At 37.9% G+C, this 23,189-nt stretch overlaps 1 protein-coding gene across 8 annotated transcripts in view; it reads left to right on the top strand.

The window, feature by feature from the left end:
- Positions 1-237: 237 nt before the first annotated feature.
- Positions 238-23,189, top strand: part of LSM14A (LSM14A mRNA processing body assembly factor) — a 55,123-nt gene continuing 32,171 nt past the window's right edge. For 3 of the 8 annotated variants that reach the window (XM_019742700.2, XM_019742702.2, XM_019742699.2), the window contains exons 1-2: positions 274-560; positions 21,393-21,556. In XM_019742700.2, coding sequence (XP_019598259.1) covers positions 440-560; positions 21,393-21,556 — 285 coding nt within the window. In that variant the 5' untranslated portion in view covers positions 274-439. Of the gene's footprint in view, positions 561-21,392; positions 21,557-23,189 lie in introns of all 8 variants that reach the window. The other 5 variants (XM_074314419.1, XM_019742705.2, XM_019742704.2 and 2 more) reach the window with 4 other exon arrangements.

Here is a 23,189-nt window from a genome sequence, read left to right as displayed (position 1 = left end):
TGGAAATGGTGGAAGCCACAGCTGAAGTCAGGAGGGCGCCCCGCACGCCCAGTGTCCTAGCGCCAGAAGGCCTCTGCCTCTCCCCTAAACTCCTCTCAGCCGGCCCAAGCAGGGTCGCGCTAGACCAGGCCAAGAGGCACCACCGGGACAACCGACTCCGAGAAGTGCTGAGCCGCCCGCAGCCGGCGGAGTCTCGCGAGAGCGCGGCCTCGCTGGCCCAGCATGCCTCGCGCCGCCGCCGCTGCCGCCGCCGCCGCCGCCGCGCCGCGGCTTGAGGGCGGGAGGCTGGGGGAGGGTAGCGGAGCCGGCGCCGCCGCCATGTTGGGTCTGAGGCGGCTGCTGTAGGCACCGACGGAGCGAGCGGGCGTGCAGAGCGGCAACCGCGGCGTGGGATCTGCCTGTCTGCAAGCGGCCGGGAACGGCGGCGGCGGTGGGCGCCATGAGCGGGGGCACCCCTTACATCGGCAGCAAGATCAGCCTTATCTCCAAGGCGGAGATCCGCTACGAGGGCATCCTCTACACCATCGACACCGAGAACTCTACCGTAGCCCTCGCCAAAGGTACTCCAGGGTGGGGCTCCCGGCCGGGCACTCGGCTCGGGACTGCACCGGGTTCTCGGGTCGCGGCCCCTTCGCTCCCTCCCTGCCCCCTCCGCCGTCTTCCGGGAGGCCTCTCCCTTCTCTCCCTCCGGGCCCCGGCGTCGCGGCTGGGCCGCAGCCTCCCCCCCAGGGCTCCCTGCTTCCACCGCCGAGGTCCGCGCCTTCCATCCGGGAACTACAGGACCGAGAGCGGGGCGGGTGGGGCGGCCCTGAGGTCCCAGAACGGGCAGGAGAACACAGCGATTCGTGTCTTCCAACTCCGAAATTCGGTGATTCTGTCGTCTCACCACAAAACAAAGCCTGAGTAGTCAAAGAATTTTTCCGCCTCCCTTGAGTTTAGTGCTGATCTGTTGAGTCTACAGTACCATTTTCTCACATTCTCAATTTCAGTTTGTGGTGCTATTCCTCAGGTGAACTGTAAGTAACGTGCCAAAACTTTAGGTTTGCTCTGCGACGCAGACGGTCCCGAGCAGATCGTATCCCTCTTGTCGTGTATGTGGTATTTACCTGTTAAACCGGAATCTTTCTCAAAGCCTGTTGTGCAACCATCTTTCTAAAAATGCTTGATGTACTCACGTCGACCCTGGTTCTGGAAACCCGGCGGGGAGGAGGGTTCAAGCTTGAGCCAGGACCCTTGTTCCAAAGGCAGATGTGAGTCGTCTCTGGACCCTGAGGGACCCCTATGAAGGCTCACTGGAACAAGGAGTTCTGGGTGTGGAGGAGGAAGGTGTTCTACCCATAGTGTTTAGCATCGCCACAGTCTGTGGATTTTGCGTCCGTTCCACACGTGCTGGGCTTTCTTTCCACCAGGAAACCGGGAAGAAAATAAACTCTAGCTCCTGATCCTAAAAGAAATCTCACAAGTTTGGAATACTTATGAGAGGGAGGCAAGATAACTAAGGTAATTTCCCCAGCACATCTGATAGACTTATAGAATAAATCGCATGGTCGGGACAGAGGTCCAGGGATAAGAAGAAATCTTCTAAATATGTAAATAATAATAATCTTTAATTGGTAAGAGAGTCATTTTACATCATCAAGCATCTATTTAATGATTTTTTATTTTTTTTTGGATACTCGGATGGATCCTTTTTAATAGCACTTGTGTTGGGACAAATTTTATTCCTGGTTAGGGAGTCTTTTACTTTGTCTTAGCTTCCTTTTTTTTCCCCCCAGATGGATATTTAGCTGTATAGTGTTTTAGTTTTTATGATTTTATGACATTATGAAAAAGGCTCTCTAAAGTTCCACATACTTTAGAGTGAGCCACATACAAGTTGAAAACAGTATTTCTCATTAAAGTGGTTTAATAACTTTAAAAACCAATTTTACCTAATCTGAATTTTAAGGTGTCTTGTTAGCTAGTGACTTAGCAGTGAGTTGACTGTACTACCTTTACTCCTCACAAAGAAAAAAATCCATACTTTTTAAAAGATTGCTAATGTATTAACGTAAATCTCTTAAAAATCTATAAGTATACTTTTCTATGCGAGAACCTAAAAACGTCTATAGTTTATTAATGACCCACAGTTTTTAAAAATTTTACTTTCAACTGCTTTTATAGTTAATTTTATTAGTCTGTAATATTTAAATTCATGTCAAACATAATTTGTTCCTTACGTCATAACTTGATAAATATATAAGTACAGCAATGAAAATATTTTTTTAATCACTGGATTTATATGGCCTTGATATTTAATCCCACATACATAATATATGCTTTTTCTTAAGCAGTATGAGTTAATGTGTGACAGGTTTGGGAATTTAATTGTTTTGCAAAAACGAGTTACCAAATTTTGGTATATTATTCTACTTAGAAGTATTTAATCTAAAACTGCTATATAACAGTCCGGTCAACACTGGGCACCTACTTAAATTTCAAAATTAAAAGTGGGGTGTTTGATATTAAAAATTTTAGAATTTACAAAACTTGATGAGTAATTTGATATCAGAAATTCCACATTTTTTCAAAATTTGGGTGAAGAATGGCAGTCTAACATTAAAGCCAAAAATTTAATCATGGAATTTAGAATACAGTATGTAATTGGACTTAGAGATCTCGGTTATTCTTTTTAAACGAGATTGAGTTAATCTCTTTGAGTGACATTGTTAGAATTTTCTTTAGGAGATTACTTTTTTTAATCCCTTCTGGGGATAGTATTTTCCTTTTTTTATTGTGAAATATAACCACACATGTTGAAAAGATACATAGATAAAAATGAAATGCAGAGATCCTTGTAAATACCACAGACTTCGCCAGCATCTCAGAAGCCTCCCACCCCCTGCATCTTCTCATCATGACTATTACCCTCTTAAGCTAGATATAAACGTTTATTCTGACATTTATAGTTTTATCACTTAAGTTTACATCCCTAAATAATAGAGTTTAATTTTGTCCATTTTTGAACTTTATGTAAGTGGAATCATCTTGTATATATTTCATTTTGGCTTTTATTGTGGCATAGTATTCCATTATAATATAACAAGTTTATCTATTCAGCAGTTGTTTGGATAGTCTACAGTTGGTGTTTACACTTTTTGGCTATTATGAACAATACCTTTATGAAATTTGTATTTAAGTGCACAGATACACATTTCTGTAATTTTCTTGAGGGTATATACTTTGAATTGCAGGGTCATGAGGAATGTATGTCTTTATCTTTATTAGGTAATGCCAAGCAGTTTTCCAAAATAGTTGTTTACCTAGTTTTTGTTTCAGTTATTAGTATGTAAGAGTTCTAATTGTTCCACATTCTTACCAACAATACTTAGTATCAGATAGTTTAATTCTAGTCAATCTGGTGGATATGTAGTGCTACCTGGTTTTAATCTCCCTGATTACTAATGAGGTGAATACTTTTTCGTATCTTGCTTATTTTGATTTCATCTTTCTTGAAGTGCCTTTGAAATTTTTCACCCATTTTTCTATTGAAATGCGTGTCCTAGAGTTGGTCTTCTGAATATGAATCCTTTGCTGGATGTTGCAATTACCTTTTCTCATTTAGCGGTTTCTTCTAGTGAACAGAATTTTTTCATTTTAACGTAGATATGTTTATCACTTTTTCTTTATGGCTAGTGTTGTTGTGTTTTTTTCTTTTAAGAATTTTTCCTTACCCCAAGGTCATGGAGATGCTGTGATTATCTTTTCAAAACTTTTTTGTTTTGACTTTTCACACTTAGGTCTAATGCACCTGAAATTGATTTTGTGTGTGGTGTGAGGTATTTAAATCTTTAAATTTAGTAAGGGATTCACTTGGTTTCTATGGTACAAATTATAATTTAGATCTTTTACTTGGATATTACTTATAATTTAAATCCATCTGAAACAATAAAACACTTGAAATTTTGGATTAGTTACATTTGATGTGGTATATAATTAGGGTGACCATATGGCCTGGTTTGCCCTGGTGGAAAATCTGTTTGTACCTGTGGTTCTGGCATAATTATTAAAATAAGTTCTTTTCTCTTTTGAAAGTGTTTAAATTTGGGTAATAAATTTGTATGGTCACACTTTATATTAATATAATCAAAAGCCCAATCCCAAAGGTATTGGTAAATGGGTGATGTCCTTTATTTCTGCTAGAAATTTCACAGATTAGCGCTTGATTCTGTAAAAGTGAAAGTGAGGTAATTTTGATGGACTTTGAAACTCAGAATCTTTTAAATGAATGTCAAGAAGTCTTAAAGGCGACCTATTAGATTGGTGCAAAAGTAATTGTGGTTTAAAAGGTTAAAAATAATTGCAAAACCTGCAATTACTTCTGCACCAACCTATTAGATTTTGATGTTAGTCTGTTAAGTATGTTAATAGATAATCTGAATTGCAGTTTGTCTGTCTTTTCCTAGCACTCATGACCTATACTTAATAGTAATCTTTACGTATTTGCATGTGTTTATTGTCTGTAGACCTTCTCTCCCACCCTAGAGTCAACTCCTGGGATGAACAAATATTTGTTTAGTGAATAAGTAAATGGAAATTGTTTAACAATTTAGTCTATTAATCTTGTAGAAATCTCCTGGGGATATCTCCAAATAATGCTTTTCCATGTTCACAATTGTATTTCTCTTTAAAATACCTAAGATACGTTGCCTGCCCAAAACAGTAAGAGGTTTTGGAGAATGGGGATACAAGAGAATAAAATCTTATGACAAAATTGACATTGTTGGGGGGACAGTTTTAACTTGTGGCTCAAGCTCAATTATAATTTTCATTCAAAGTTTAAAGGAAGAATCAGTTCAGGATATTTGAGAGAATTGCAAAGTTGTGACATGCATGAATAGCTTGTGGAATATTTCTAGCTATATATGTGAATATGATGCCCAAGCACCTAGATCCTGGATACCAAGAGATTCTCCACGTGGATGCTCCATGAAGGCAGGATTTTCGTCTCATTCATTGTTCTATCCTCAGTGCCTAGAACAGTGTCTGGCACATAGCAGGTCCTTGGTAACATTTGAATAGATGAAAGGATATATGTAGTTACTGAAAGTTTCTAATTGTGGGAATTTCAAAATAAGAGGAAATACACATTTTATGTAAGTATTATATATAAAGATTTTTAACACTATTTAAATAAAATGGGCTAAAATGAATGAAATTTCTACCATATTTAGTTAGCTATACCTGGATAATACACTACTCAAATGAAAACCTGGTTGCCACTGCATTAAGAAAAGAGACTTTGTGAAGAAGAATGGTTATATTAGCCAGCGGCTTTTAAAATGATTTGTCCTTAAGAATCAAGGGATTGGTGGAGGAATATAAAAACAGGTAAATTGGTAATGGAGTATTTCCTTAATCATCTGCTAAGTCTTGCCCATTGGCATAGCTTACCCACTTGATTGTTAACTAGCCACATAGTCATAAATTCCAGTGAGAGAGTGGGAGAACTTTGTATGATGGATGAAATACCTATAAAGTGCTTTATTGATTTCTTGTATTCTCACATGAGTTGAGGACCCAAATCTAGCAATTCACAAAATCACTACCTAGAATGTCAAAGATTAGTGAAACTTGAAGCTGTAATTTCTTTTGGTTGCCTTTTTTAATGTGGTTGCCAAAACTTGGAGCCTTAGAAACAGTTTCTTATTGATGTGTAGTCCACAGAAATACTTGGTAATTCTGGGAGTCTGAAGACAAGTTCCAGAAACTAACTGCATCTTCCAATAGAGTTAAGATAAGCCAGACTTGGTGAAGCAGAAGTAGAAAAAATCACATAAAGCCTGAAGAAAATCATAGTAGAAAGAAGGAAATAGGAAGAGTACTTTTCATTGTCCCACACTCCCCTCATAACTTCCCTCTTTATCCTGCTTAAATTCAGAACCAAGCCTATACTCTCAACCTCCCTTCTCTTCTCCTGTTTTCTTACACAGCTTGAGAAACCTAGACATGCTGACCAGTTTCACTCTAAAAATGTATATTCATTAACCCTAGTAGTCATATTTTCATAGTCCGTTCATTCCACTTTTCTGCGTGACGGTCCATTCCTTCTGTTTTCCTCAGACCTCCCCATCTTCACTTAGCCTGTGAACCTTGCTTTCTATGTAATTGAGAAAAGACTAGCAAACAGAATTTTGATCAACTCATTCCACGTGTACCCAGTTACCTGCATCTGTGCTCCAAACCTCTACCTTTTCTCTCAATATAGATAAACTTTTTTCTTCTAAGGCCACCCTTCCACTTGTACACTAGATTTTACCTCCTCTTGATGATTCAAGGACATTGTTGCAGCAGTTCTCTACTCTCCTATGTGTTCAGTTTTTCCTTCTCTACCAGACTTTTCCTGTCTACATGGATAGGCTGTTATTTCACCCATGTTAAAAAACAGCAGCAACAAGAACAGAACACTACTACTCTTAACTACATTTCCTCTTTTCTACCTACTGCCCCGTTTCCATCCTTCCCTTTATACCAAGACTCCTTGAAGGGGTTTTGTTTACCACTTGTTTGTTTGTATTATTTTTCTAACGCACTTTATTTAGGTTTTTATTTCCACAGATAAAAAACTTCTTATTAAGGTTACCAAAGACTTCTGTGTTGCTAAATCCAGTGGTTCATTCTCATCCTCAGTCTACTTGACTGGTCAGCAGAATACGGCACAATTGGTCTTCATGGAACCCTTTCTTCACTTGACGTTGTCCTGATTTTCTCTCAGACCTCACTGGTGGCATCTCAGTCTCCTTTGTTGATTCTTCAACTCTTAAACCTCCAAATATTGGATCAGCTCCAGGGCTTAGTTTTCTCTCTCTCTCCCTCTCTCTATCTTTTCAAAAATATTTATTTTTATCATCTGCACTCTTCTCTTGATGATTAAATGTAGTTATGGCTTCCAATACTATCTGTATGTTACTGACTCTCATCTCCAACCTGGACCTCTTCAGACTCCTGACTCCTACAGTAAGTCCTCACTTTACGTTGGCTATAGGTTCTGCGACTTTAAGTGAAACAACTTATAATGAAACCGGTTTTACCATAGGCTAATTGATATAAACAAGAGATAAATTCCTATGGCATCTCTTCAGTGCTATAATAAAACAGTGTTATTCCAGGACCTGCTGTATATCCAGCTGCCTCTTTAGCGTCTCCACCTGGAGGGCTGTCTACTAGGCACCTTCTATTCAGCATGTTCCAAACATGTTTCTCCATCAGCTTCGTCCGTCTAATTGAATGACAACTTGCTCTTTTGGTTGGTGAGACCAAAATCCTTTGAGTCATCCTTAATTCCTCTGTTCGTCTCATACCTCATGTGTTTCTTTTCCTGTCAGCTCTACTTTCAAACTATAGCCACAATTAGACCTTACCACCTCTGCTGCTCTACTCTGGTCCATTACCTCTCACCAGTCTATTCAGGTCACCCAGGGATTCCTCTTTCTTGTTGGCAGTGTTGGCCTCTTACTTGAGTCCCATTCTCCCTCCCGCCCCCCCCCCGCCCCCCCCGAACATTGCTTGAGTGCATCTGTGTAGGTGGCAAATTTTCTTAGTGAACCTGTGTTTTTCTTGGTTACTTGATTGATGTGTCAGCTATATTATTCCCAATTCAGAATTCTTTTTCTATAGAACATTGAAGTTACTGGTTTGTTGTCTTCTAACATTCTGCTGTCACTGATGCCAATCCGATTCTCCGTCATTTTTCTCTCTGGAAGTTTTATTTTTGGGATTCAGAAGTTACCACACTGGTGTCTTTTTTTCCTAATGGTTTTCTGTGGACCTTGTAAATCTGAAGACTCAAATCTCTTTAACCTAATAAATTTACTCTCTCTCATGTTAGTTTCTGTTTTGTTTCTGCTCCTCACTTCCCATCCCTGAGTTTGTTTTGTTTTTTAATTCTTATCGGATGTACTTATCTCTTTTTCCCATTTTTGTTTTCATATCTGTCTCTTGGTTTTATAGTTTGGGAGATTAAAGTATAAAACTAACCACAAGGAAGAATGCCCAGTTGAAAGCAGCTTAGAGTCAAGATTAAATTTAGACTGCAAATTGGCATGCTTTTTAAATTTTTCCTTCGTGTTAGTATATTCTACTAAAACTACATGAGAGGGACTTCTTTTTAAAAGGCATAAACCCATAAAGAACTAAGTTGGTTTTGAAAGGAGACAACAGCAACAGAATTTTGGAGGTTGAAAGGCAAATGGATGCTTTTAAATGACTTCTTAGCAGAATTGAGACACCTGCAACCTAAGTGGGCAGTGGGGTAAAGTCAATAAGTAACTTGATTTGTACCCCAACTCCTAAAAGGTTCAGGAATTGGCATCACCAGGTGTAACGGAAACTAGAAGACTACGACGTAATTAGAGGTGAATATAGAACTAAAAACTGGAAGATTAACTCAAGATTTGTTTCAACAGTGGTCAGATTTCCAATCCCCTTTTGCATTTCACACAACTGGATAAGCTACTCCTCTCCAACCCTGGAACTCTCTAGAAGGTAAGATAGGGGTTCTGGAGAAAGCTACACACAATTGAGAGCAGAGGTCCTACCACGCTAAAGACAGCATGGGGCAAATAGGGGAAGCTTATATTGCCTGGCACTTATTATTTAGTAAGTTATTAATTCAGGATCATTACTGCGTGCCTCCTATGACTACATGCTAGACACTTGGCCAAGTGCTAGGAAACAAAAGAGCAAATAGAGACAAGGTTCTTGACGACACAGCATCTAAACTAGGGCCTGACAGATAAGTCACAATTAGCTATAGTAGGGGGATATCTAGGAAGAAGTGTCTGGTCCCAGGCCACAAGGAGTTATCCTGACCCACAACACCTTGCAGGTCATTTAAGGGGGGACCACACTAGCTGTCACTTAGGTCTTCAGGTCAATCAAGGTCTTTCAGATCTGGGGCCTTTTCAGAAGTTTCCCTTAAATTGAAATGCTCTTCCCCTACTCCTTACATGGTTGTTACTGAAGAAATGAGTGAAGAAACAGATTGAGAAGTCACAAAGGAAAAAAAAGAACTAACAGCTCTGGAAAGCTCAAGTGCCAGTGAAAATATGTCATAACAGACTCAGGGCCACACCCCTCCCTTTTATTTAGCTTCCACTGCTAAATTTATCTTAATTTATTCAGTTTGTCATTTGAATGACAGGCTAACAAGTCTGTTTTTTTGGTGGATTGTTGGGAGCCCTTGAAAGTGTTTAGCCAATAAAGTGACATAGCAGAGTCCAGCTTTAGGAAGTTTATGCTGACAGAATTGTACAAAAAATTGACTGGGGGAGGCGGAGAAGTGAGGTCAGGTGGAATCCTTTAAGAGTTTGGGAAAGAGAAAATGTAGGCCTAAACTAGTTAAAATAGGGAGAAAGAAATACGCATGATAAATTAGGAGAATGAGTTGGACTTTTAAAAATTGGCTGGAGAAGGACCAGGGAGGAATTGAGTGATGGTCCATGTAGTGGTTTCTATCAACCAAAATTGGTAATGGATCAGGAGGGAATCGGGTTTATCCTTTTGGATTCTGCTTGAGCATTATCACCCCTGCAATGCGTTCCGAGTCTCCTAGCCAGGAAATGTTAGGTGCACCTTCTGTGTTCTCAACTTTATCTTCTATTTTCTTGTTGTGCTTATCAAGCTTTTCTTGTGTTTCACTACTAGACATCAGCATCTTTTCCTCCCTTGTGTCCCTTGTATATAGGAAATTAACTATTTGTTGATCACATAAAGGGTTATTATTTCTGAAAATTTTCCTTAGAAAATGTATATGAGTAGTTGAACAACTTAATATTTAATAGGAAAAGACAGTGTGGTAAACGAAGACTGTATTAAGGATGTTGTAGTCTCTCAGATTAGTAATAATGAGTGTAGCTCAATTTTTTGCCATCTTGTACTTGATAGAAATGTTTCAAGATCTTACCTAGTTTCAAAGAGGTCCTTGTAAACGTGTTTTGTATTATTACTGTTGTTTTGTTGTTATTGCATCACCATCTAAATTTTCAAGTTGCTTATTTGGTTCTACAATTCTCTCTTCATGCCACGCTCCTAAATTCTTATTCTCACGAGTAATGATTCCTTTACACTCAGTCTGAAATTTTCGTGGTTGAGGAAAGATATGTGTGAGTAAATCTGCATGTATTAGTAATCCAAAGGGAAGAATCCTGCACGGAGGAAGCAAGTGAAGTTGCAAGTGATATGAGCTAATTAACCGAGCAAGGTCTCAAACCTATAGTTTTGGGAGATGACTGGGTTAAAAGAAATATAAGTGTCTTTTCCCTCCCCCCCCCTGCAAAGACTGCAAGGAAGAGTGATGAACACGAGTGAAGATGGTGAAATGTATTCATGAAAAGGACAAGATGGATTTGTCTTTTTAGTCAAGCAGGAGGTTACTTCAACCTTTAAAGTTAAATGGTAATGAGTTAGTTTTAAGTTGGTAAGGAGTTGGTTTTAGGAATATGTTTGGAAAGCTGAGAGCAAAGTCATCTGGGTTGTAAATTCTGGAGGTGGAGGTGGTTATTTTTTCTTCTGGTCACCAGTGATTGACATGTGCTACGTGCTGAGGAGATTGAGAATATTGCAGAGGGGGTCACTTGTAGTGTCTCTAATAGAAGTGACAAGTCTTGAGTGGTACAGGAAGAGATGATAGAGGCTGGGGACAGATGTCTTCACTCGCAGTAACAACCCCTCACAGAAAGACAGTAGTGTCGGTAAGGGTGAAGAAGGGGCCAAAGAAGAGAGTGCAGGTGTGCAGCAAGTGGAGGTTTGAGGAGGCCGGTTGTGATATGATTCAAAGAGCAGGCCTGTAGAATCTCTTTTTTCTTTTTTAACTTTTTTTAATTTTCGGGGTGGGGAATAGTGTGTTTCTCCAGGGCCTATCAGCTCCAAGTCAAGTTGTCGTCTTTCAGTCTATTTGTGGAGGGCGCAGCTCAACTGCAAGTCCAGTTGCCATTTTCAATCTTTACTTGCGGGGGGCACAGCCCACTATCCCATGTGGGAATTAATCCGGCAACCTTGTTGTTAAGAGCTCGCACTCTAACCAACTGAGCCATCGGCTGCCCCTAGAATCTCATTTTTTAAAGCCCCCCTTCCAAGTAAACAATCCAGAGCTGGTTTACTATCATCCTGCCGTCAGGGCCTGTGTAAGGGTACTGTATTGTAGAAGAGAGAGCTTTATAAATGGTGCTCTTGTAGTATTTTAAGTTAATTAAATCTTGTATTAAACCCATATATAACAGCTTATTCCAAATAAGCATTATTTCAGATGGTTTCAGCGAGTTAGTGTATGATACTGGGTGTGCAACATGAACTGCACTTATGGATAAATATCAAAAAGAGAAAAAAAAAATACCAAGTGCACCTTTTTACCACTTTTTCCCCTGGTTTGACGCTTTTGCCTATGTGCTGTTTTTAAAGTATGCTGGGTTTTGTGTGCTGTTTTATTTTGGTGTTTTTTTTTCTGTTTTCCCATCCTATTGATATCCAGTTGTGATTTCTTTTTGCTGTAGTGATTCTCCCGTTTTATTCTAAATAGGTTTGTTGTATAATTTAATTAAATTCCCTTGATATTAAACAATGTTCAGTAATTTTAGGAATAGCTAACTTAATAGCTTTTTCCACTGTGACATTTATTGAAGAAATATTCAAATGTCAGCAATATATAGGGCACTGTGTTAAATACTGTAGGAGTTGCAAAGATGATTTCAGTACAGATCTTTCTCCCTGAAGATCTTTTGATTCTAGAAAGGGGAGAATGGTAGAATGCTGTGTGATTTTTAGAGGAAGAACATACTACTTCCATTGGTGGAGTCATGACAGTTAATTTTGTGTCAACTTCACTGCATCACAGTGCCCAGATATTTGTTCAAATATTGTGGATGTTTCTGTAGAGATGTTTTTTGGATGAGGTTAATATTTAAATCTGTGGATTTAGAGTAAAGCAGATTACCCTCCATGATGTGGGTAGGCCTCATCCAATCAGGTAAAAGCCTTACTAGAACAAAGACTGACTTCCTCTCAATAAGAAGGAATTCTGCCAGCAGAGCACCTTTGGCCTCTGAACTGTGATTCTTAGGTCTTCAGCCTGCAAGCCTGCCATGCAAATCTTGGGTTTTCACAGCCAGTTCCGTAAAATAAGTGTGTGTGTGAGCGCGCACGTACACATATATCATGTTGGTTCTGTTTCTCTGGAGAACCCTGACAAATACAAGTGGCATCTAAGCTGAAACTTAGTATCGGTTAGGTGTGGGAAGGAGCTATGGGAGAGGACAGAAAACCTGCTTTGTGTATTGAGAATAACGAGCTTGGTTGGAACTTAAGTTTTAGGATAAGTGGGTTGGAACCAAGTCTTGCAATGAATTTTAACTTCAAGACTACATCATAAATCTTATTCTAATTTTTCATTTGAACTTTAGCCTTAGTTTCCTAACTTACTTTTGGGCATTTCTTAACTAATTCAGCCTTTGGTTTATTGCTGTCACGTCTTGATATTCAACAGATTTGTTTTTCGTCCTTACTAATTAATAGTAGAGTTTAATTTATAATTTTAAGTTTGTGTAAAAAAATTAAGGCTTTTGGAAAATATTAATGATGTCATTGGAGGATACTAACTATACTTAACTATGTATATGTTTATCATATTTAAACTTATAAGGCTTTGGTATTTTATAAATGTAGATACTGTATTGGGAAGTTGGTCGCTACAGCTCTTTCCTATATACAGGTGTTAATATGCTGGTAACCGGGTTTGGCATTAGTGTGATGTTTGGACTTGCCTTGATCTGCAAATCGAGGTTTTTTAGATAAATGATTTTGCCAAAACTTTGACCCTATCTATTAAAAAAACAAAAAAAGATAATCACGGGATGAATTTCTATTAATAAACCTGTGCTATTTGTGGCCAGAAACAGGGAGTTGGTTATATTTTTTAAGGCTAATAGAGAAAATTATTTTCCCCTCTCTTTTATTAAACATTGGCCTAAAATGTAGGCTTTTCTACTTTGGAAAATAAGAAAAAGTAGAATATCTGTTAAAGCAATGTGGCAGCAGGATGAAGTTCAGCAATATAGAGGACGACCACCTCTAGTTTCAACATTCTGACCCAATTATTATTATCATTTTGTGTATTCTCTTCCAGGCTATATTTGTAGGGGGATGTGTATGTGTTTATTGAGGTGAAATTCATATAATACACAGTAACCATTATAAAGTGTATGATTCAGTGGCATTTAGTGTAGGTAAAGCGCTGTACGACTGTCACCTCCCCTTAGTTTCAAATCTTTTTCATCACCTTAGAATACCCCTACCTATTAAGTAATTTCTCCCCACTTACCCTGGCCCCCAGTAACCACTAATCTGCTTTCAGTCTTTATGAATTTTCCTGTTCTGGACGTCGTATTTAAGGGATCATACAATATGTGGCATTTTGTGTCTGACTTCTTTCACTTAGCATGCTTTCTTTGGAGCTTCATTCTAGCTTTAACGTGTGTCAGCATTTCATTCCGTTTTATGGCTGAATAATATTCATGTGTGAGAGAGAGAATATTAAAAAACACAATCCATTCATTTATTGATGGGTGTTTGGGTTGTTTCCACCTTTTAGCTATTATGAGTAATACTGCTTTAAACATTCGTGTTCAAGTTTCTCTGTAGACATAGGTTTTCATACATATAAGTGAAATTGTTGAGTCTTTTGGTAATTCTGTGTTTAATTTTTTGAGGCACGAGCAACGTGATTTCCACAGCAGCTACACCATTTTACATTTCTACCAGCAATGTGCAAAGATGCCTATTTCTCCAGATCCTTCCTAGTATTTAGTTTTGTTTTTATTATTAAAGCCATCCTAGTAGTTGTGAAATGTTATTTCATGATGCTTTTGATTTGCATTTCCATATTGACCAATGATATTAAACATCTTTTCATGAGCTTGTTGGCTGTTTGTATATCTTTTTGTGAGAAGTGTTTTTAAGTTTTGGCCATTTTTAATTGGGTTGTTTGTCTTTTTGTTGTTGAGTTGTTCACAATTTCTTATACATTCTAGATTTATCTATTTTTTTTTCTTTTGTTGCTCATGGTTTTGGTGTCCAATCTTAAGAATCTGTTGTCAACTTCAAGGTCATAAAGACTTCTTCCTATGCTTTCTCTTAATAGTTTTATAGTTTTGGCTCTTATATTTAGGTTGTTGACCCACAAAAAGAAAAATTCTGTGTTTCTCTTCTACTCACCAATTTACTCTCAATATAGCTTTCCACCACCATCCACCAGTTCTCAACCCCCTGGACACCAACTGGGTGTCCTACAGTTTAATTCAGTTCAGTTCTGACACTATGTGAAGTTAGTGTCAGATTCCACAGGTTAAGGGCGCAGTCCCACAAGACTGTCCCCATCCCTACCACCTGCTACACACACCAGCACAGTAGTGACCTGTATTGGCTATAAATTGGGGGTTCCCACAACCCCTCCTTGGTTTGATCATTTGCTAGAACGGCTCACAGAACTCAGGGGAAAAGTTTGCTTGTTAGATTGCCAGTTTATTATAAAAGGATACAACTCAGATACAGTCAGGTGGAAGAGCTGCATAGGGCAAGACAGGTGGGAAGGAGTGCAGAGCTTCCATGACTTCTCCAGGCACGTCATCCTCCCGGCATTTCCATGTGTTCACCAACCTGGAAGCTCTCCAAACCCCGTAGTTCAGGGACTTACGGAGGCTTTATCACATAGGTATGATCAGTTATGAACTCAGTCTCCAGTCCCTCTCCCCTCCCCAGAGGACGGATGGTGATGCTGAATGTTCCAAGCTTTTAATCATAGCTTTGTCTTTCTGGTGACCAGCCCCTTTCCTGAACCTATCCAAGAGCCCACCATTAGAACAAAAAATGCTCTTGTCATTCAGGAAATTCCAAGAGATTTAGGAGCTCTGTGTCAGGAACTGGGGTCCAAGACCAAATATTAGAACAAAAGATGCTGTAAGTACCTTTATCTCTGGAAAGTACAAAGTTTGTAGGAACTCTGGCCAGGAACTGGAGACAAAGACCAAAATATATATTTCTTATTATATCACAATATCACACCCACTTTGAGTTAATTTTTGTATCTGGAGTAAGGTAGGGTTCCAATCTCATTCTTTTGTATGTGGTTAGCCATTTGCCCCAAGACCGTCTTTTAAAGAGACTATGCTTTCCCCTATTGGATGGTCTTGGACCATTGTCTAAAATCAATTGGCCATAGATGTTTGGGTTTATTTCTGGACTCTATCCCATTCCTTAAATCTATATAGTCTATCTTTATTGCTGTACCACACTGTTTTGACTATAGTAGCTTTGTACTAAGTTTTGAAATCAGGAAGTATGAGTCCTCCAACTTTTCTCAAGATTCTTTTGGCTATTCAGGCTCCCTTGAAGTTACATATGAATCTGAGGATTGCCTTTTCCATTTTTGATAGGGATTGAAATGAATCTTTAGATAACTTTATGGAGCATTGTAATCTTCATACCTGTATTAAGTCTTCCAATCCGTGAACATGGGATGACTTGCCATTTATTTAGGTCTTTGTTTCAGCAATGTTTTGTAATTGTCAATGTACAAGTCTTTCACTTCCTTGGTTAAATTTATTCTTAGATATTTTATTCTTTTGGATGCTATTATAAGTGGAATTGTTTTTCTTAATTTCCTTTTTGGATTGATCATTGTTAGTATGTAGAAACACAGCTGAATTTTGTGTGTTGGTGTTGTATCTATAACTTTGCTGAATTCATTTATTAGCTCTTGTAGCTTTTAATGTCTGTGGGATTTTCTATGTATGGAATCATGTCATCAAAAAGAGATAGTTTTACTTCTTCCGATTGGGATGCTGTTTATTTCTCTTGCCTAATTATTTTTTATGCTGGTTAGGACTTCTAATACGTTATTGAATAGCAATGGTGAATGTGGTCTTCCTTCTCTTATTTCTGATCTTAGGGGAAAGCTTTCAGTCTTTTACCATTGAATATGATGTTAGCTGTGGGCTTTTCATATATGCGCTTCATGTTAAGGAAGTTCCCTTCTTTTCCTAGTTTGCTAAGTTTTTTTTTTTTTTTAATCATAAAAGGGTATTAGATTTTGTCAAGTATTTTCTGCATCTATTAAGGTGATCGTGTGGGGTTCCCCTCTTTCAGTCTGTTAATGTGGTGTGTTACACTGACTTTTTTTTTTATGTTGAACCACCCCTGCATTCTTAGGATAAAATCCCAATTGGTCATGGTGTGTAATCCTTTTAATGTACTGTGGGATTCAGTTTGCTAGTATTTTAAGAATTTTTGTGTCAGTATTCATAAGAGAGATGGATCTGTAGTTTTCTTGTAATACCTTTGTCTAACTTTGGTATCAGGGTAATAATGCTACCCTCTTAAAATGTGTGAGAAAGTATTTGTTTTTTTGGAGGAGTTTGAGTAGGATTCATGTTAATTCTTTTTTAAAATATTTGGTAAAATTTGCCAGTGAAACCATCTGGTACTGGTTCTTTGGAGGTTTTTGGTTACTGGTGCAGTCTCTTTACTTATTATAGATCTGCTGAGATTTTCTACGTCTTCTGGAGTCATTTTTGGTAATTTGTATGTTTCTAGGAGTTTTTCTATTTCATCTAGATTATCCAGTTTGTTGGCGTACAATTGTTTGTACTATTATTTTATATGCCTTTTAATTTCCATAAGGTTTTGGTAGTAGTGTCCTTGTTTTATCTTTAGTCAATCTAGCTAAAGGTTTGTCTGTTTTGTTGATCTTTTCTACAAACCAACTTTTTTTTCTTTTTTTTTTTTAATTGGTGAAGGGGAACAGGACTTTATTGAGGAACAGTGTGTACTTCCAGGACTGTTTTTCCAAGTCGGTTGTTGTCCTTTCAGTCTTAGTTGTGGAGGGCGCAGCTCAGCTCCAGGTCCAGTTGCCATTGTTAGTTGCAGGGGGCGCAGCCCACCATCCCTTGTGGGAGTCGAACTGGCAACCTTGTGGTTGAGAAGACGCTCTCCAACCATCTGAGCCATCCGGGAGCTCAGCGGCAGCTCAGCTCAAGGTGCCATGACGGCAACCTTGTGATTGAGAGCCCACTGGCCCATGTAGGAATCGAACCGGCAGCCTTCAGAGTTAGGAGCATGGAGCTCCAACTGCCTGAGCCACGGGGCCGGCCCCTCAAAGAGCCAACTTTTGTTGACTGTTCTTCTGTACTCTATGTTGCTTATCTCTGCTTTAATTGGTATTATTTCCTTCTGGATTTTGGGTTTAGTTTGCTCTTTTTCTGGTTTCTCAAGGTGTAAAGTTGATTTACTTTTTTAAATGTAGCATTTACAAATACAAATTTCCCTATTGAGTATGGCATTCCGTGCATCCCATAATTTTGGCATGTTGTGTTTTCTTTTTCTTTGTCTCAAAATTTTTCTTGATTTCCCTAATTTCTTCTTGGACTGATCAGTTGTTTAAGAGCATGTTGTTTAATTTCCATGTACTTGTGAATTTTCAAATATTCCTCCTATTATTTATTTTTGGCTTCATTCCATTGTGTTTGGAGGAGATACTCTGTAAAATTTCGATCTTTTTCAGTCTATTTGAGAAGTCGATTTTGGCCTACTATACAGTCTACTCTAAAGAATGTTCCATGTGCAATTGAGAATAATGTAAATTCTGTTGCTGTTGAGGGGAAAAGCGTTTTCTATCTCCTTCAAATGCCTTCACCGACACCATGGGGAAGCTGCTTTCGCTCGTAAGGGTTGAAAAAACAACCATTCTCTGCAGATCCCTTAGTGAATTGTCAGGCAGGTCAGATCATAACCCGGATTTTTAGAGGACAAGGTACCTATTGCCCACCTGTCACCAACAGGCTGTACCTGGGAACATGGGCCACTGTCCTCATAGCTGCCTGTCCTGGAGATAGGAGATGATGAATGGTAACAGTCAGCCACTATGCAAAATGCCAAAAGTCACCAGCCTTTCTCTTCAAGTACTCCCACAGATACTCCAAGTGTTTGACTAGACTCTGTAGTTCCAAAATGGTTTATTCAGACTGTGCTTGCCAGCTCAGTACTTGTTTCTGTTCTGCCATTTTCATGATGTCACGTTTTTATTTTAGATAGTTGTAATCTTTTGAAAGTAAGTTTTGTAATCTGCCTCATATAGGTGACATGTTTAATGTTACTGTATTTTCACTTAACTTTATGATGTTGCAAATAATATAGTAGTCTATTGGGGGCAGGGGGAGATGTGGCCAGAGCTGTAGAATTTTAAGAAGTTGCATTCAATAGAGCATGTTCCTTTGGTGAGCTTGAATCTCTTTAAGACTGACCCCTTTCTTTAAGTACCTCTTCACCATCACTTGCCCAGTAACGACCAAACTGGTCTTCGGCTTCCGTTTTTATTTTCCACAGTCACAGAAGGACAAATACTGTAGAATGGTGGTTGCCAGGGGCTGGGGGTGGGAGGAATAACGAGTTGCAGTTCAACAGGTATAAAGTTCCCGTTAAGCAAGATGATAAAGTTCTGTCTAGAGCTCTGCTTTCAACATTTTGCTTGTAGTTAACAATACTGTACTGGACACTTAAAAATTTAAGAGGGTAGATATCGTGTTATGTGTTCTTTACCACAATTTAAAAAAATAATTGAAATGATAGTATTAACAAAAATGCTGGTGAAATATACCCAACAATTAAGTTGTTGGTCAGCTTAAAAGAAGAAATTGAAGGTAGGCTGTGGCTTGATGGAAGAAGGTATAAGAAGGAGTTGGGGCTGCTGCTGGAGACAAAGGAAACAGTGTGTCAAGATCAGGGAGAACCCCGCAATAAGCACTTGGTAAGACTGAGTATGTAGCCAAATTGAGCCAAGAGGAAATTTGGGGTGAGTGGGCATCATACCCTGTTCTTCCATGGCTTGCTGCGTTTAGCTGCTGTACTTACAAGTGCAAAACATACATAGCAGGTTATGAAAAATTGGGGATGAACCAATGTGATTTCTGACTATACTGACAATTTTTGTCAAGTAACTTCCTACTATAAAGATAAGAGTATTAGTTTATGTATTTCCTTTTGTTTTTTTTCTCTCTTCATCCCCCAATTTTTGTTAGAATACTATGTGATATAGATACTGTTGACTTATTTTGTCACACTTGATAACTTTGTAGAATTTTTTTCAGAACTATTAAATTTGTTCTACGACCACCTAGTAAATTGTCACTTATGTTTATGTTTATGGGCTTAAGTGAATTTATTGTCCATCTCGTATCTATTGATACCACTGTTTGTGAGTTATTTTAATATAGCAAAGGTTAAGTCTCTGTATGTCTTACAGTACACTCAATTTTGTTTTGGAAGTATAATGAAACCTTTTGATCAAATTTAGGTCTCCATATCAGGAAATTTCTGTTATATCTTTCATTATGTTTTCTCTTATTTATTTATTTTGTTGTCTTTCTCAGAGACAGCAGTTAACTAACTTAGATATGCATAACAGACGTCTTCTCTCTCACCATGTGATTGCTGTACTTTACATCTTGTTTGCTTTTTGTCAAAATTGTTCTCTGTTATGACTTGGTTTTACTGTTCTGAACTTGTTGTTGATGTATTTATTAGTTCTGCTACTATATTTGTCTTGTCTATTTTTCTCTTTCCTTAACTCTTTTCAGTGTTATTTTGATCATAAGAGTTGTGTTTTTCTTGAGAACATAAAGCAACTCTTTCTGAATTTTTCTGTTTCCTGTGCTAAATATTAATTCCAAATGGATTTTTCCTCTGTCTTTTAACTGCATGGTTATAGGTAGGAGGGTTTTGTTAGGCCTTGGAAAGCCCAGTGGAAGCTTCTCTATGATATTATAGAAAGGCCTTTGACTTTTCCCCTCCTCTGCTTCAGGATAAGCTAATCTGTTACTTACAAGGCTGAGAAGTTATATAATAGATTGTGTGCAGCTGAGGTCAGGGGTGAGATTGATTTATTTGTAACTTTCTTAGCCCTGCTTTTTCTTTAGCCTTCCTTTTGGATAAAGGACAAAATGTAGAACTTTGTCACTTACTCCTACCCTGGTAAAGTACTGTTTGGCTACCAGGGGAAGGGGAGTTTCAACTGTTTTTCCACATCTTTTTTTTTTTTTTTTTTAACACATTTGTTTCTGTACCCCCATTTACCAAGTTGGTGGGTTCCTGTGGAAATTCCTCAGGGCATGCTACATTTGGATTCTGGGATTGGTCTTCCAGTTTGGACTAACTCATTCAGCATCTGAATGATACTTTTTAATAAAATTTCATGGTATGAGTGAGATCTTTTCCTGGCTTAGGGATATTTTAACTTTTTAATTTTGTTTAGTTTTAGGGAGGGATACTCTTCTGCAAACCTACACCTATGCCTCCATCTTTCCTTGAAGTCTCATAGAAAAAATTTTTAGGATTAAAAAAAAGTCATCATTTAAACCAAAATAACACTCATCTTCAGTCTAGCTCTGGATTTATTCTGCAGAAAAATGTATACATTAAAAAATTTGCACAATGTTGAGTTTACTTCCTCTAGGGTACTGTTTAAATGGACAATATGTGATCTTTCAAACTTTCTTATTTGGAACTTCTATATGGATGCAGACATTTCCAGAAGTCTCCTAAGACAATGAACATGAAACTTTAATATTCATAAGAAACTCTTGGGGAATTGGTTTAAAATGCAGATTTGTGGACCCTCTCCCTAGAAAGTCTGACTCAGTGTATTTGAATAGGATCCCAGAAATCTTTTTAGCTTACCCTGATGCCTGCAGGTGGTCCATAGTTTAACTTTGAGTAATGCTATCTTAAGTGTTTGAATAATCAGATTTAATTATGAGATAGATAATTTAGGTAACCCTGGCACTTCAGGCTGTCCCATGGGGCTGAATAGCTAATAACAGCGTGGCTCGATTTCTAGAGGACCTGTTACCAAGATAGATGTCACTTCATTGTCTTCTCTTAATCCTGAAGTTCAGTTTCACAGACTTTGGAATTTTGTGGACTGGGTAAATTTTTGCTCACTGCCCCACACTGAGAAATATCAGTTTCCCAATGTTTTATTTTGTTGCATGAGGACATGAAAAATAAATCAACGGTGAAATAAAGGACATTCTTAACACTTCCTCTTACCAAAACCACCAAAGATAAAAATAAATAAAAATGTGGGAAGAACACAGCCTCATCATAAGACAGTCTTTTAAATTGAATACATTTAGTTCTAGGCGAAACTCACTGTGTTTTCTTTTTAAAAATATCATTTAGCTACAGATTAATGAATACTTTCTCATGAATGACATTTAAGAACTGCTTAATACTTGGAACAGTATACTTACAAGAGGCACTGTCTGAAATGATGAGTAGACACATATCTCATATCCTCTTTTTCTCACCAGTACGGTCCTTTGGTACAGAAGACAGACCGACAGATCGTCCAATACCACCTCGAGATGAAGTCTTTGAATACATTATATTCCGAGGAAGTGATATTAAAGACCTCACTGTTTGTGAGCCACCAAAACCGCAATGTTCTTTGCCTCAGGACCCAGCTATCGTTCAGGTAACTGATAGTAAATTTGTCTTGGAATACAAGTAAATTTGATGCACATGGCTGGCTTGGCTTTTGCCCCACCTGGGTTTGGGGGTTTTTTGTTTTTAATTTTTCTCAGTTGAATGTTCGTATAGCTTACCATTTTCTAGTTCCCTCAATACCTAAAATACCTGGATAATATTTCACCTAGTTTTTTCTCTTTAGGTCATAAGGGACTAAATAAAGTAAGAAATAGCTGAGGAATTTGTTTTTGTCATAAAATGTTTTTTAATTTCAAAAACAGTTAAAATAGCTAATGTTTGTTGAGGTCCTATTCATACCACTGCATATGTTACTTGTTACTATGATTATTCTCATTTTCACAAGTGAGATTGAGGTAGAGCCACAATTTGAACAGACCCAGGCAGTCTGTCTCTGGATCCAGGATCCATGCTACTGTGTTATTCTCATGAGGTTCATATTACAACCCAGGGTAGTGTTGGCTACTCTTCGGTAAGATTATTAGGTTCAATGGGCAAAAAAAACTGAATCACATTATATATTCTATAATATACACACAATGTTATATAATAATATAGCCAAACATAAAAGAATTTTAACACATACAGATATGTTGTTCAGTTCCTTAAATAAGACCCTAAGTATTCTCAGTAAGAGAAATTTTAAAAATCTGTGTATTTTATTAAAAACAGACACACATGATGTCTAAAAATTTTTGAATTGTGAATTAAAGATGTCCATTACAATACCTGTTTACATGTTAATTGGAAGCATATAGAAACTGAATGTCAGCTCTAATAGCGAGGTTCACCTACAAGTATTTTTACTTGAGGGCATAACTGACTAAAAGTTTGTGTCCCTCTTGTTTTTCTTCCTGAATCCGCTTTTTTCTCAACCTTATTTCTTGTTAGAAGTCTTTGTTTAGTCATCTGCACTAAAATATGCCTATTGATTTATCAGTGTAATACTTTTAAATTAACTTTCCTTTTATTGTGCTGTGAGTGATAAAATCTTTGTCACAAAACAAATTCTTAAAATACATGTTATCTTGCATAGGATTTGTCTTACTTCCAGCTATTAAAAGAAAATACCTCATGAACTCTTCTAATAAACTAAAGAGTAGAGAAATTCTCTAGTCTCACTCATCCTCTCCTAAGTCTGAAGGAATCCTGAGAAAATCTGAACTTCTTAAATTGAGGGAGAAGAGACATTCTAATAGAGATAGCTGCCTACACTAAAGAGTGGTATTATCTGTCATTCTGTCTCCCCATCTTTCTCTCATACATACACACACACACACACATCTTTGAATAAATCTCCAGGGAACCACTTATTTAAGGAATCGGCTGTATGGAATGAGCAAAACCAAGAGAGCACAAATCAAAATGGTATTGAATAACTTCTTCCAACTACTATAAATTTTGACTTTTGATTTTTTGATTCATTCATTCAGTAGTATTTATTGAGCATCTGCCACGTGCCTGACACTAGCACAGACAAGGTCCTGCCATCAGTGAGCTTATGTCCCCAGTAGCTGTTAGTATGTATGCTTCATCTTCATATTATGAAATATTTTTAATATTTTATATTAAAATAAGTTAATATATAACATTTGCATATATACATATTAAAATGTATTTTA

Source organism: Rhinolophus sinicus, linkage group LG11, assembly GCF_036562045.2.
Source record: "Rhinolophus sinicus isolate RSC01 linkage group LG11, ASM3656204v1, whole genome shotgun sequence".
Lineage (NCBI taxonomy): Eukaryota > Metazoa > Chordata > Mammalia > Chiroptera > Rhinolophidae > Rhinolophus > Rhinolophus sinicus.
The sequence above is the reverse complement of the archived record's forward strand: the minus strand, read 5'-3'. Positions and strand labels throughout refer to the sequence as shown.